The sequence below is a fragment of the Kogia breviceps genome, chromosome 9 (genome assembly GCF_026419965.1).
Source record: "Kogia breviceps isolate mKogBre1 chromosome 9, mKogBre1 haplotype 1, whole genome shotgun sequence".
Lineage (NCBI taxonomy): Eukaryota > Metazoa > Chordata > Mammalia > Artiodactyla > Physeteridae > Kogia > Kogia breviceps.
Window position 1 is genome coordinate 87127831 of NC_081318.1, and position 15930 is coordinate 87143760.

At 37.4% G+C, this 15930-nt stretch overlaps 1 protein-coding gene across 13 annotated transcripts in view; it reads right to left on the bottom strand.

Moving 5' to 3' along the window:
* The window catches only part of PHTF2 (putative homeodomain transcription factor 2), a 175592-nt gene that overhangs the window by 122067 nt on the left and 37595 nt on the right, over nucleotides 1-15930 (bottom strand). For 3 of the 13 annotated variants that reach the window (XM_067042775.1, XM_067042771.1, XM_067042769.1), the window contains exon 1: nucleotides 459-536. The exons of the other annotated variants lie outside the window; for them this stretch is intronic. In XM_067042775.1, coding sequence (XP_066898876.1) covers nucleotides 459-494 — 36 coding nt within the window. In that variant the 5' untranslated portion in view covers nucleotides 495-536. Of the gene's footprint in view, nucleotides 1-458; nucleotides 537-15930 lie in introns of those variants that run through there. 13 annotated transcript variants of the gene reach the window in all.

The window sequence follows — 15930 nt, forward strand, 5'->3', positions numbered from 1 at the left end:
AAAAAAAAAAAAGACATGGGACTTCCCTGGAGGTCCAGTGGTTAAGACTCCACGCTTCCACTGATGGGAGCACAGGTTCGATCCCGTTCAGGGAATTAAGATCCCACATGCCGCACGGCTCAGCCAAAGAAAAAACAAAGACAGACAATAACAGGTTTTGGCAAGGATGTGCAGAAACTAAAAATCCTCATATAATGCTTGTGGGAATGTAAAATGAAGCAGTCACTTTGGAAAACAGTTTGGCAGTTATGACCTGGTAATTCCACTCCTAGTTATTATCCCAAGATAAATGAAAATGTATGTCCATATGAAGATATGTACGTGAATGTTTATACCTGCACCATTCATAAGTCAAAAAGTGGAAACAATCCAAATGTCCATCAACTGTGAATAAACAAAATCTGGTACACCTATACAATGGGATTCTACTCAGCAATAAAAAGGAATGGAGTACTCACACATGCTACAACAGGAGTGAAACTCAGAAACAGCATGTTAAGTAAAGAAGCAAGACCCTAATGGCAGAAAAGGCAAATCTGTAAGATACAAAAAGTAGATTAGCGGCTTCGTGGTGGTGGGGATGGGATGGAGGAGTGACTACAAACGAGCAATACATTTTTTTTGGGAATGAGAGAAATGTTCTGAAATTAGACTGTGGGGATGGTTGTACAATACCATAAATTTAGTAAGAATTGTTGAATTGTACACTTAAAACAAGTGAATTTTATCACTTTTAAGTTACATGTCAATAAAGCTCTTTTGTAAAAAAGTAATAGCTATGTTTTTGTAAAATTTCTTTAAATAAAATAACATGACAAGCAATTAAAGGAAAAAAATACATACATATAGTCAGAATTTGGAATGAAAAGAATTTTCCATTAAGTTTTGACTCCTAGCAGGCTTTCCATCCCTATACCTAGAAGACTGCTTCTGCTTTGTGTGTGTGTGTGTGTGTGTGTGTATATTCTAGATTATTAATTTTAATATTGCCCTAATATTAACTTGAATATTTACAGGATTTACTTCCCAAAGGATTTGAGATATCAAAACCTTATGTAGTGAAAATTATAGTTCACTGTAACTAAGAAAATGTTACTCTAAAGAAATTGTCTACGCTATACAAATAGCTGCTAAATTTATATTTTTTGGAATTTCAGGATTCCTCTGAAAATATGTATATGTATATGAAACTTGTTTGAAATTATTAAATTTCCCATTTTCTAGAAAACTCTCCCCCAATCCTTCCACTCAGGAAATCATGTAATAATAACATCAGTATCAGGAGTATTGTTTGAAAAATAATACACATATGAAAATTATGGGAAACTTGAAAGTAAAAGTGAAAAAAGTGTTGGCATTGGGTCATATTCATTGAAAAAAACCTTTTACATCATGCAAGATGTCAATAAGAGGTATCTATCTTTAAAATAACACCTACACTGTAGCATGAACTAACTGGGACCCTAACATGGATGAAAGGCCCCACCCCTGGTTACCTAAAGATATTACCTGCCAGTTGAGGCAGTTAATACTATTAATAATAATAACAACAAGAAAGAGCATTTGATATTATTTATCAAATGCCAGACACACTTTCCATGTACTAACTTAATAAATCCTCACAATTCTATGAAGTAGATACTATTGCTATCCTTATTTTATAGTTACAAAAATTTAGGTTGTACAAATTTTAACAGTAAGTAGCAGAATATAGGAATTCAAAACCAGATGGACTGGCTCCACAAATGAGGTCTTACACATCAGTAATTTCATTCACATCCTTACACAAAAACCACCCTTTTGCCTTGGCTCTCATCACTAAGAAGTATCTGGGAAGGGTGGCATTTAACCCCTAATCATTTTCAGATACTTCTGTCTCTACTGACTCTCCATGGCTGCCTTGCCAGCTGGGAAGTTGTCAGCCCTATTAAGAAAGCAAATGAACCCAAGCACCTATGGTCAGCTAATCTGTGACAAAGGAGGCAAGAATATACAATGGAGAAAAGACAGTCTCTTCTGTAAGTGGTGCTGGGAAAACTAGACAGCTACATGTAAAAGAATGAAATTAGAACACTCCCTAACACCACACACAAAAATAAACTCAAAATGGATTAAAGACCTAAATATAAGGCCAGACTCTACAAAACTCTTAGAGGAAAACATAAGCAGAACACTCTTTGACATAAATCTCAGCAAGATCTTTTTTGACCCACCTCCTAGAGTAATGAAAATAAAAACAAAAATAAACAAATGAGACCTAATTAACTTAAAAGCTTTTGCACAGCAAAGGAAACTGTAAGCAACATGAAAAGACAACCCTCAGAATGGGAGAAAATATTTTCAAGTGAAGCAACGGACAAAGGATTAATCTCCAAAATATACAAAAGCTCATGCAGCTCAATATCAAAAAAAACAAACAATCAAAAATTGGGTGGGGCTTCCCTGGTGGCGCAGTGGTTGAGAATCCGCCTGCCGATGTAGGAGACACAGGTTCGTGCCCTGGTCCGGGAAGATCCCACATGCCGCGGAGCAACTAAGCCCGTGAGCCATGGCCGCTGGGCCTGCATGTCCGGAGCCTGTGCTCCGCAGCGGGAGAGGCCACAACAGTGAGAGGCCCGCATACCGCAAAAAAAAAAAAAAAAAAAAAATTGGGTGCAAGAGCTAAATAGACATTTCTCCAAAGAAGACATACAGATGGCCAAGAGGAACATGAAAAGATGCTCAACATCACTAATTATTAGAGAAATGCAGATCAAAACAACAATGAAGTATCACCTTACATCAGTCAGAATGGCCATTGTCAAAAAATCTACAAACAATGAATGCTGGAGAGGATTCCCTCCTACACTGTTGGTGGGAATGTGAATTGGTACAGCCACTATGAAAAACAGTATGGAGGCTCCTCAAAAAACTAAAAATAGAACTAACATGTGACCCAGCAATCCCACTCCTGGGCATATACCTGGAGAAAACCATAATTCAAAAAGACACATGCACCCCAATGTTCATTGCAGCACTATTTACAATAGCCAGGACTGGAAGCAACCTAAATGTCCATCAACAGAGGAATGGATAAAGAAGATGTGGTACATACATACAATGGAATATTACTCAGCCATAAAAAGGAATGAAACAGTGCCATTTGCAGAGACGTGGGTAGACCTAGAGACTGTCATAGAGTGAAGTCAGAAAGAGAAAAACAAATACCATATAATATCGCTTCTATGTGGAATCTAGAAAAATCGTACAGATGAACTTATTTGCAAAGCAGAAAAAGAGACACAGATGTAGAGAACAAACTTACGGATACCAAGGGGGGAAGGGGAGGAATGAATTGGGAGACTGGAATTGACATATATACACTACTACATATAAAATAGATAACTAAAGAGAACCTACTGTATAGCACAGGGAACTCTACTCAGTGCTCTGTGGTGACCTAAATGGGAAGGAAATCTAAAAAAGAGGGGCTATATGTATACATATAACTGATTCACTTTGATGTACAGCAGAAACTAACACAACACTGTAAAGCAACTATACTCCAATAAAAAATAAATAAATAAATAAAATATTGATTTCTCAGCACAAAAAAAAGAAAGGAAATGAGAATATACAAAACTCTTCCTGAAGTACAATCTACTACTAAAGTAGTAAAGTACTTCCTGAAGTACTCTACTACTAAAAATATGTAAAACAGTTAATATTATTAGTAATCACAGGGTAACTTTAAGGATTAAATGTGCTAATACATATTGAGCTAAAAACATTAACAGACATCTAAGAGCTCAATAAATGTTAGCTATTATGTCATTTTGATGAATTACCTAATCTTCCGTTTCCTTAATAATGCAGCATGGGACAAGGAAGGAAGGTATATGCCTTATTTGCATTATTTTAATATTTATCATAAGATATACTCTGGTTTATTATTCTAAAACATAACCCTGACTAACTGATACATACATATTATGAATCAAGACTACGGTACCTTCCTTGTTTACATATTTCTAACAGTTTACTATAAATAGCATGAAAAGCTGTATCATATTTTTAAAGCAATTTAAATGCCAAGAGTATTAACATAACTTGGTTATATAAATACATTTGTATTTTAGAAAATATCTAACATATTACTGCTGCACATTCAATCATTTGAAATAAAAAATGAGATCATGAAACATCTAAGTTATTCAAAATCAAACACATTAAACTGTTTAGCTTCCTTCCACTTACCTATATAAGGTAAAATGAATATGGAGAAAAAGTTAAGATAACTTGCTCCTGGGTGCTCAGTCCAGATTCCCCAGAATTAGAATCTGAGGGACCTGGACCACTATCATCATTGGGCAAGAAAAGGTTTGCTCTGATTCCAAGAATCTAGGTAGCCAAAATTGCTACTGAGAGGATTACAGGTATGCCTACAGAAGTTATACTGTTCATCGTCACTATGTAGAATTAGGTAAAACTGTGCAGAGGAAGAAATTAACCATTTATCCAGATAGTACTTTAGACTGGGCTAAAGTACTAATTTTTGGTAAGCGCTCTGGAAAGCATCTGCAATCTTATACTGTACATACTAGTGCTATATATATTCTTATACTGATGAGACAACTGAGGCTGTCAGAAAGTTCTGCACCTAGTATTTGGGGGCAGAAACCCAAATTCTGACTTACAACGCCATGCCTTTTCCACTGCACGACACTCTTTTATATAACTTGGCCAGCATTTTCCTAAGTATGTTCCACAGATACTCAGGGGGAAAAATTAAGTCAAATAAACTGAGAAATGATGTTTCTTCTATTTGCCTCATAGGTAGTAACACTGCACATTATTCAAACTATGAAATTCTGTAATCATTAAACTTGTTTACCTTCGTCTAACTCAATATTTTCCAAACTAATCTGACCATAAAAATCCCTCTATTCTAATAACACCTATTAACATCATGCAGAAAACACTTTGGGAAATGTTACTATAGGCTAAAGTATTATGTTTAATACTTAATGTAATAGATATTCAGCATACAGAGACTTTCATATTTACTACTAAATAAATTAAATCACTCAAAATAAGTGTCTACCTTGGTACAAGGCACATCATAGGCATTCACTATAATAATGAAGAACTACATAAACCAAAAGTTTAATGTAACCATTGTCTCCTGACAGCACTGTTATCAAAGCAGCAAAATTTACCAAGTACTAAATATAAGGTAAGGCACTGAAATAAAAAATGGAGATACAAATATAACAATTCCTTCCCTTACCCATTAGCAGGGGGAATTAATTATACTGCAAGTAAAACTGTGATAAGCACTAGAATAAACAAACTACCACTGTAACACAGAGATAGAAAAATAATTGAATTTATACGAATACTATTAGCCATGCCAAAGAGACTCAGAAGCCAATCTGAATAACCTCCTACTGGCAAGACAACAATCTGAGCATCAATAACTGCAACAGGTTGAAACACATCCAATATCTTTAAAGCCAAGAGTTCACAATGATAATTAAAAACAGACAAAGAACAGTGTTCACTGCTGGAAGATGCTAGGTAAGTATCACATTACTTTGCAAAGCTGTAAAAAGAAAGAAGAAAATAAAAAGCACTATACTACTGCCATGAAGAGAGCACACACAACTTTTCTATATGAGCTCTGGCAGCAGACACCTAATCCAGTCTCCACAGGATTATGAAAGATGTCCTTGAGAGGAAGATACTAGCTTTGCCTTTTAAGGACCAACTTGAGTTAGTTTAAAAGAAAAAAAAAAAAAAAAAAAACCCACAAGTGGGCACCCAAGCAATAAGGTGAAAACAGTATGGGGAGACTTCAAAAAGTTTTATTTGTTGGAGAGAGGTAGAATTAGTTCAGTACAAGTTGAAGGCTGGAAGAGGCTAGAAAGGTAACTGAAATTAGATTTTTTTTTTAATCTTTAAAAGTTCTGTGAAGAAATGTGAGTTTATACCATATGTGAGAAGTCTTTGAAGAGTGTTATTAAATATGTAAGTCAAAAAATCAAATTTTTATTTAAGATAAATCACTGGTGGCTGTAAGGAGGAAATATTTAACTGGACAAGAATTAAGAAACAATGAAGGAAAGGAGATTACAGCAAATTTGAGAAATATTTAGGAAATCAAACTAGTGACAGAATGATAACTGAAAGAACAAATTTATTTATTTTTTGTTTGTTTAGAGCCTAGAGATCTTTTTTTTTTAATATGTTGAAGGAATCATCTTTATGGAAAAAAACCTAAAACTATGCAGTGTGAAAACCATTCTTGGAAATCCTGAGCTAGGAGTAACCATAAACCTAAAGTATGAAATAACAGCCTTTCAGAACTGAGAAAAACCTTAGTGACCTTGAACTCAGACTCCATACCTTCTTCGAGGTTAAACGATGTGCTAATTATTTGCACAATTAAAAGCCAGCTTTAAATTCCTGTCTTGACTTCCCTGGTGGCGCAGTAGTTAAGAATCTGCCTGCCAATGCATGGGACACAGTTTCGAGCCCTGGTCCAAGAAGATCCCACATGCCACGGAGCAACTAAGCCCGTGGGCCACAACTACTGAGCCTGTTCACTAGAGCCTGCGGTCCACAACTACTAAGTCCGTGTGCTACAACTACTGAAGCCCACGCGCCTAGAGCCTGTGCTCTGCAACAAGAGAAGCCACAGTGATGAGAAGCGCCAGCAACAAAACGAAAAGCAGCCCCTGCTTGCAGTAACTAGAGAAAGCCTGCGGGCAGCAATGAAGACACAATGTAGCCAAATAAATAAATTTTAAAAAATTCCTGTCTTGAATTTCTCAGTTGTTTTCTAATCCTTTACTATGGTTAATTCACTTTTAATGCTTATGGGAAAAAAAAAAAACTCTAATATTTTATAGCCACCACTGCAACCCTGCCTTGGATTGTAGGATATCCTGAGATACACTGTTACATAGCTAATGATACAATTTATATCTTTCATTCTTTTTTTCCCCACATCTTTATTGAAGAATAAATGCTTTACAATGTTGTGTTAGTTTCTGCTGTACAACAAAGTGAATCAACTATATGTATACATATGTTCCCTTATCCCCTCCCTCTTGAGCCTCCCTCCCACCCTCCCCATCCCATTGTTATAGGTCGTTGTCACAAAGCACCAAGCTGATCTCCCTGTGCTATGCAGCAGCTTCCCACTAGCCATCCATTTTACATTTGGTAGTGTATATAAGTCCATGCCACTCTCACTTCATCCCAGCTTCCCCCCATCCCCGCACCATGTGCCCTCAAGTCTGTTCTCTACGCCTGTGTCTTTTTTGTTTTGTTTTGTTTTTTTGTGGTACGCGGGCCTCTCACCTCTGTGGCCTCTCCGGTTGCGGAGCGCAGGCTCAGCGGCCATGGCTCACGGGCCCAGCCGCTCTGCGGCATGTGGGATCTTCCCAGACCGGGGCACGAACCCGTGTTCCCTGCAACAGCAGGCAGACTCTCAACCACTGAGCCACCAGGGAAGCCCTACGTCTGTGTCTTTATTCCTGCCTTGCCACTAGGTTCATCAGTACCACTTTTTAAAATTCCATATACATGTGTTAGCATATAGTATTTGTTTTTCTCTTTCTGACTTACTTCACTCTGTATGACAGATCCTAGGTCCATCCACCTCACTACAAATAACTCAATTTCATTCCTTTTTATGTCTAATATTCCATTGTATATATGTGCCACATCTTCTTTATCCAGTCATCTGCTAGTGGACATTTAGGTTGCTTCCATGTCCCCGCTATTGTAAATAATGCTGCAATGAACAACATGGTAAATGTATCTTTTTGAATTATGGTTTTCTCAGGGTATATGCCCAGTAGTGGGATTGCTGGATCATATGGTAATTCTATTTTTAGCTTTTTAAGGAACCTCCATACTGTTCTCCACAGTGGCTGTATCAATCTACATTCCCACCAACAGTGCAGGAGGGTTCCCTTTTCTCCACACCCTCTCCAGCATTTACTGTTTGTAGATTTTTTTGATGGTGGCCATTCTGAGCAGTGTGAGGTGATACCTCATTGTGGTTTTGCTTTGCATTTGAAAGAACAGATTTAGATGGAACTTTACATGAGCTCCCATAGTACTTTAAAGATAACTTTGTTGTTGCACTTACCATAAAGTATAACCATTTTCTGTTTGAATTTTGGTTTCCCCATGATGCAGAGCTGCTTTAAGATAAGCACTCAGTGTCCAAATAATAGGTCCATAATAAATGTTATTTAAATGTAGATGGGTGCAAATTGTAACAGAAAATTATTTTTTTGTGGAGAGAGGGGAAGTCTTGGTTTGAAAAAAAAAAAAAAAAGCCTTTAATTCTAAAAGTCAAACTGTACTGATAAAACGAAATGTATTGAGTTTTCCCTGTATGAAGTCAATGTAATGAAGCTTCACTAACAATTTTTCCTAGTTTTCTACCAGTAAATAAAAATGAACCACATAAAGTGTTAAGTGGCCACAAAGCAGTAATTTAAAATATATCCTTCTGTCTACCATTTTGAGATTGGAAAAATAAGACTTCGTTCTCTGATTCCCCGAAACTCTAAAAGAATTAAATTTTAATAAGGCTACCTTACTAACTTCTTCTTTATATACTGTCTTTTACCTGTTTAGAGTTATGCACCAATCCACTTCTCCACAAACTAGTTAACCAGAACTCTTTATCTATAATTCTAATCCCATCATAGGGAGTGGAGGGAAAAGACACCAAACACAGAAAGCAAACTAAAGCAATATTTCACTTTAAATGACCAAGTATAATATCTCCTAATAAGGATATTAATTGGGGGCAAAAAATCAAATAGGAAATTTTAAGGCTATATACTCTCTCCAGCATTTTATTCTTGAATCAATCCTTGGTATTGAATTAACAGCTTTCTTTTGAAAAACTCTATGGGCCATTTGGCAAAAAGCAATTTCGTTTGTAAGTTACCCTGTTAAACAGCATTTATAAATGTCATTCTTTGTGGAACTACAAACACACAGCAGGTTAACACCAGTGTTGTAGATACTTTCAGGCCTTGTAAAAGCTGGTACATTTGCCTAATTTTAGGCTGCCAATGGCAACCTACCAACTTATTTCACCACTATGTCTGTTACCATGGTTGAAGATATACTGACTGCAAGATATTTGGAATATAACTGGCAAACATTATATCCTTGACAAACATTTCTAGTTTAAATCTACTCATCAGAAAATGAAAAAGATTAGAGACTAGTTTTCCAGTATGTCATAAAATATTTTTCTTCCCAACTCCTAACAGGTATAAGAAGCTTTATTTATTGAAGAACTTAAACTCTCTTGAAATAACATCGTTTCCTGGATCTCCTCATAACCTGTTGTAAACAACTACTTTAATCTTTAGGCACTGTATCTAGCAACTGCTATAGGCAAATGCATGTTTCCTCTTAAAGGAATAACTATTCCATGTATCAAAAAAAAAGTCATAAGCAAATAAGAGAACTGCAGCATTTCAAAGAAGTTATGTACTGGGCTTCCCTGGTGGCGCAGTGGTTGAGAATCCGCCTGCCAATGCAGGGGACACGGGTTTGTGCCCTGGTCTGGGAAGATCCCACATGCTGCAGATCGGCTGGGCCCGTGAGCCATGGCCACTAAGCCTGTGCGCCCAGAGCCTGGGCTCCACAATGGGAGAGGCCACAACAGTGAGAGGCCCGTATACCACACACACACACACACACAAAGTTATGTACTATGTAGATATTCCTAGTTCTAGCATACCAAAATATCTGCAAAACAAAACCAAAAACCTTCTATCGCCAAATAACTTTTAAAGAGGACAAACATAAAATACTAAGCATTTGGCTGTTTATGTAGTCACAGTGTCTGAACACGGTGAAAGGTACCTCAAAAACTTTAATAATAAAGAATTTTCTACTAATATTGTTTTTGTGAACCCAGTACTTTTATGCTCAAGAGTACTAAATATGGATCTGCTTGGAGTCTGTAAACATTACTGTGTAGCAGCCTGGGAGGACTTTGCTAGGGAACAGTGCAGGGTATTTTTCTATTTTTCCATTTTCTTTACCCATGGGAGTTGACTCTACTATCTCAGTTAAGTACAGGTACAGCTTGTTCACAAAGTGAAATTCTATTAACTCGTGGTACAGTTTACAAATCTCTAGACTAGGTAAAGACAAACAAATAAAAACAAGACCTGTTGAGTTCCCTTATTTCTCAGGGTCTCAGTTTCCCCATATGTGTAATAAAGATACTAGTAAGGTTAATTTCTAAGGTACCTTTCCCTCCCTACATTTCTGATTCCTAAGTAATAAGATTTTAGCACAAGGCAACCTCAAATGACAGCCTCAGGCAAAAAAAAAAAAAAAAAAAAAAAGAAAGAAAGAAATGAGGGTTTCTGAGTCACTGAAAGAGCTGTCAGCAAAAACAGTTCATTGGAATACTTGAATTTTTACCCAAGGAGAAGTTCCCTGAGCCTTCTCTCAGGTTTTGCTTCAGAGCAGTCATCCTTCGGTATCCACAGGGGATTGGTTCCAGCACCCCCAAATCCATGGATGCTTAAGTCCCTTATATAATGGGTATAGTATTGGGTTGGTCAAAAAGTGCCATTAGTTGTTTTTAAAAAATAATTTTAGGGGCTTCCCTGGTGGCGCAGTGGTTGAGAATCCGCCTGCCGATGCAGGAGACACGGGTTCGTGCCCTGGTCCGGGAAGATCCCACATGCCGCGGAGCAACTAAGCCCGTGAGCCATGGCCGCTGGGCCTGTGCGTCCGGAGCCTGTGCTCCACAACGGGAGAGGCCACAACAGTGAGAGGCCCGCATAACGCAAAAAAAAAAAAATAATAATAATAATAATAATTTTATTTATTTATTTTTGGCTGTGTTTTGTCTTTGTTGCTGCAGGAGGGCTTTCTCTAGTTGCGGTGCGCAGGCTTCTCATTGTAGTGGCTTCTCTTGTTGCAGAGCACGGGCTCTAGGCGCGCAGGCTTCTGTTGTGGCATGCGTGCTCAGTAGTTCTGGCTCGCGGGCATAGTTGCTCCGTGGCATGTGGGACCTTCCCTGACGAGGGATCGAACCCGTGTCCCCTGCACTGGCAGGCGGATTCTTAACCACTGCACCACCAGGGAAGTCCCTAGCTTTTAAGTAAAGATAAAAGACACATTTTTCATCTTCACCAAGAACTTCATTGCACAAGCTATTCACCGTTTTGTTCCACTACCTTCTACCATTTTTCAGGCAACTTCATAATTCCATATTCCCAAAACTTTTTATCTTTTTGAGCAAAGAACTGTTCCAGGTGCCTTTTACAGTCTTCAAGGGAACTGAATTTTTTTCCATTAAGATAATTTTGTAAAGACTGAAATAAATGGAAATCCCAAGGTGCAATGGCTGATGAATACGGTGGATGAATCAGAACTTCCCAGCCAAGCTGTAACAGTTTTTGCCTGGTCATCAAAGAAACACGCAGTCTTGCGTTATCCTGATGGAAGATGATACGTTTTCTGTTAACTAATTCTGGATGCTTTTCGTCGAGTGCTGCTTTCAGTTGGTCTAATTAGGAGCAATACTTGTTGGCATTAATTGTTCGGTTTTCCGGAAGGAGCTCATAATAGAGGACTCCCTTCCAACCCCACCATATACACAACATCACCTTCCTTGGATGAAGACAGACCTTCGGTGTGATTGGTGGTGGTTCATTTCGCTTGCCCCACAATCTCTTCCGTTCCATATTATTATACAGTATCCACTTTTCATTGCCCGTCACGATTTTTTTAAAAACTGGAACGTTTTCATTACGTTTAAGTAGAGAAGAGCATGTGGAAATACAGTCAAGGTTTTTTTCGCTTAACTTATGTGGAGCCCAAACATCAAAGCGATTAACATAACTAAGCTGGTGCAAATGATTTTCAACACTTGATTTGGATATTTTGAGTATGTTGGCTATTTCCCACATGGTATAACGTCGATTGTTCTCAATTAATGTCTCAATTTGATCACTATCAACTTCAGCTGCTGTACCCGAGTGTGGAACAACATCCAGTGAGAAATCTCCAGCATAACATTTCGCAAACCACTTTTGACACGTTCGATCAGTCACGGCACCTTCTCCATGCACTGCACAAATCTTTTTTTGCATTTCAGTTGCATTTTTACCTTTCTTGAAACAATAAAGTATAATATGCCAAAAACATTGCTTTTTTCTTCCAACTTCAACATTAAAATGGCTACCCAACAATTCACCAATTTTGATAAGTTTTTTTAAAATGCACACTGATATGACAGCTGTCACAATACAATCTAACAAAACTGGTTCAAATGAAGTTAAAGACAACTAAGCGCTACTAGAGCCATCTTACGTTAAAAATGGGATGAACTTTTTGGCCAATCCAACATTTGAATAAAACCTATGCACAGCCTCCCGTATACTTTAAATCCTCTCTAGATTACTTACAATACTTAATACAATGTAAAATGCTATGTAAGTTGTTGCTGGTGCTTGGCAAAATCACATTTTGCTTTTTGGAACTTTCTGAAAATTTTTTTCTGAACATCTTTGATCTGAGGTTTGTTGAATCCGTGGATGCACAAGCTGGGGATGTGGAGAGCCCATGGTAATTAATTGACCTACAATTTTACTAACTGATTAAACAAATGGGAATAAGGCCGAAGAAGTGAAAATTCACGGCAAAGAAGCACAGGTAAACCACAATGTATTATAAACCAAAGCCACTATTAACAGACAATAACAACTACGGATCAGGAAAATAACAGAAAATGGTCATTTCTATTCCATTTGCAGTTAAAGAACTTTGGATAGAGGCAAAATTTTTTTAAAGTTTGGTTACTTAAAGAAAGATACCCAGCACAAGCACTGAAATTGAAACTGTGATTCAAAATCTTCCAACAAACAAAAGTCCAGGACCAGATGGCTTCACAGGCGAATTCTATCAAACATTTAGAGAAGAGCTAACACCTATCCTTCTCAAACTCTTCCAAAAGACAGCAGAGGGAGAAACACTCCCAAACTCATTCTATGAGGCCACCATCACCCTGATACCAAAACCAGACAAAGATGTCACAAAGAAAGAAAACTACAGGCCAATATCACTGATGAACATAGATGCAAAAATCCTCAACAAAATACTAGCAAACAGAATCCAACAGCACATTAAAAGGATCATACGCCACGATCAAGTGGGGTTTATCCCAGGAATGCAAGGATTCTTCAATATACGCAAATCAATCAACGTGATACACCATATCAACAAACTGAAGGAGAAAAACCATATGATCATCTCAATAGATGCAGAGAAAGCTTTTGACAAAATTCAACACCCATTAATGATAAAAACCCTGCAGAAAGTAGGCATAGAGGAAACTTTCCTCAACATAATAAAGGCCATATATGACAAACCCACAGCCAGCATCATTCTCAATGGTGAAAAACTGAAGCCATTTCCACTAAGATCAGGAACAAGACAAGGTTGCGTACTCTCACCACTCTTATTCAACATAGTTTTGGAATTTCTAGCCACAGCAATCAGAGAAGAAATAAAAGGAATCCAAATCAGAAAAGAAGAAATAAAGCTGTCACTGTTTGCAGATGACATGATACTATACATAGAGAATCCTAAGGAGGCTACCAGAAAACTACTAGAGCTACTCAATGAATTTGGTAAAGTAGCAGGATACAAAATTAATGCACAGAAATCTCTGGCATTCTTATACACTAATGATGAAAAATCTGAGAGGGAAATTAAGAAAACACTCCCATTTACCATTGCAACAAAAAGAATAAAATATCTAGGAAAAAACTTACCTAAGGAGACAAAAGACCTGTATGTAGAAAATTATAAGACACTGATGAAAGAAATTAAAGATGATACAAATAGATGGAGAAATATACCATGTTCTTGGATTGGAAGAATCAACACTGTGAAAATGACTCTACTACCCAAAGCAATCTACAGATTCAATGCAACCCCTATCAAACTACCACTGGCATTTTTTACAGAACTAGAACAAAAAATTTCACAATTTGTATGGAAACACAAAAGACCCCGAATAGCCAAAACAATACTGAGAACGAAAAATGGAGCTGGAGGAATCAGGCTCCCTGACTTCAGACTCTACTACAAGGCTACAGTAATCAAGACAGTACGGTACTGGCACAAAAACAGAAATATAGATCAATGGAACGGGATAGAAAGCCCAGAGATAAACCCACACACATATGGTCACCTTATCTTTGATAAAGGAGGGAAGAACACACAGTGGAGAAAAGACAGACTCTTCAATAAGTGGTGCTGGGAAAACTGGACAGGTACATGTAAAAGTATGAAATTAGAACACTCCCTAACACCATACACAAAAATAAACTCAAAATGGGTTAAAGACCTACATGTAAGGCCTGACGCTATCAGACTCTTAGAGGAAAACATAGGCACAACACTCTATGACATAAATCACAGCAAAATCCTTTTTGACCCACCTCTTAGAGAAATGGAAATAAAAACAAAAATAAACAAATGGGACCTAACGCAACTTAAAAGCTTTTGCACAGCAAAGGATACCATAAACAAGACCAAAAGACAACCCTCAGAATGGGAGAAAATAGTTGCAAATGAAGAAAATGACAAAGGATTAATCTCCAAAATTTATAAGCAACTCATGCAGCTCAATAAAAAAAAGCAAACAACCCAATCCAAAAACAGACATTTCGCCAAAGAAGATATACAGATTGCCAATAAACACATGAAAGAATGCTCAACATCATTAATCATTAGAGAAATGCATATCAAAACTACAATGAGGTATCATCTCACACTGGTCAGAATGGCCATCATCAAAAACTCTAGAAACAATAAATGCTGTAGAGGTTGTGGAGAAAAGGAAACACTCTTGCACTGCTGGGGGGAATGTAAATTGATACAGCCACTATGGAGAACAGTATGGAGGTTCCTTAAGAAACTACAAATAGAACTACCATACGATCCCACAATCCCACTACTGGGCATATATCCTGAGAAAACCATAATTCAAAAAGAGTCATGTACCACAATGTTCACTGCAGCTCTATTTACAATAGCCAGGACATGGAAGCAACCTAAGTGTCCATCAACAGATGAATGGATAAAGAAGATGTGGCATATATATACAATGGAATATTACTCAGCCATAAAAAGAAATGAAACTGAGTTATTTGTAATGAAGTGGATAGACCTGGAGTCTGTCATACAGAGTGAAGTTAAGTCAGAAGGAGAAAAACAAATACCGTATGCTAACACATATATATGGAATCTAAGAAAAAAAAATGTCACAAAGAGACTAGGGGTAGGACGGGAATAAAACACAGACCTACTAGAGCATGGATTTGAGGATATGGGGAGGGGGAAGGGTAAGCTGTGACAAAGTGAGAGAGTGGCATGGACATATATACACTACCAAATGTAAAATAGATAGCTAGTGGGAAGCAGCCGCATAGCACAGGGAGATCAGCTCAGTGCTTTGTGACCACCTAGAGGGGTGGGATTGGGAGGGTGGGAGGGAGGCAGAGGCAAGAGGGAAGAGATATGGGAACATATGTTTATGTATAACTGATTCACTTTGTTGTAAAGCAGAAACTAACACACCATTGTAAAACAGTTATACTCCAATAAAGATGTTAAAAAAAAAAAAAGAAAGATACCCAGAAAATTCATCAAATAATATTGTGCATTCCTCACAATTGCTATGTAAAATTTTAGGTGGTATTAAACTTAAGAAACTCTCTGTCCTTCTACTTATTTATTCTATCTACTTTTTAATGCATCATTTATTTTGTTCCTTCCTAAAATACCTCTCCTTAACCATGAAAAAAAGAACTTCAATTGATCTCAGATAAAGAATGACATTTTCTGAGAAAAAAAATTATTTGTGCTAGA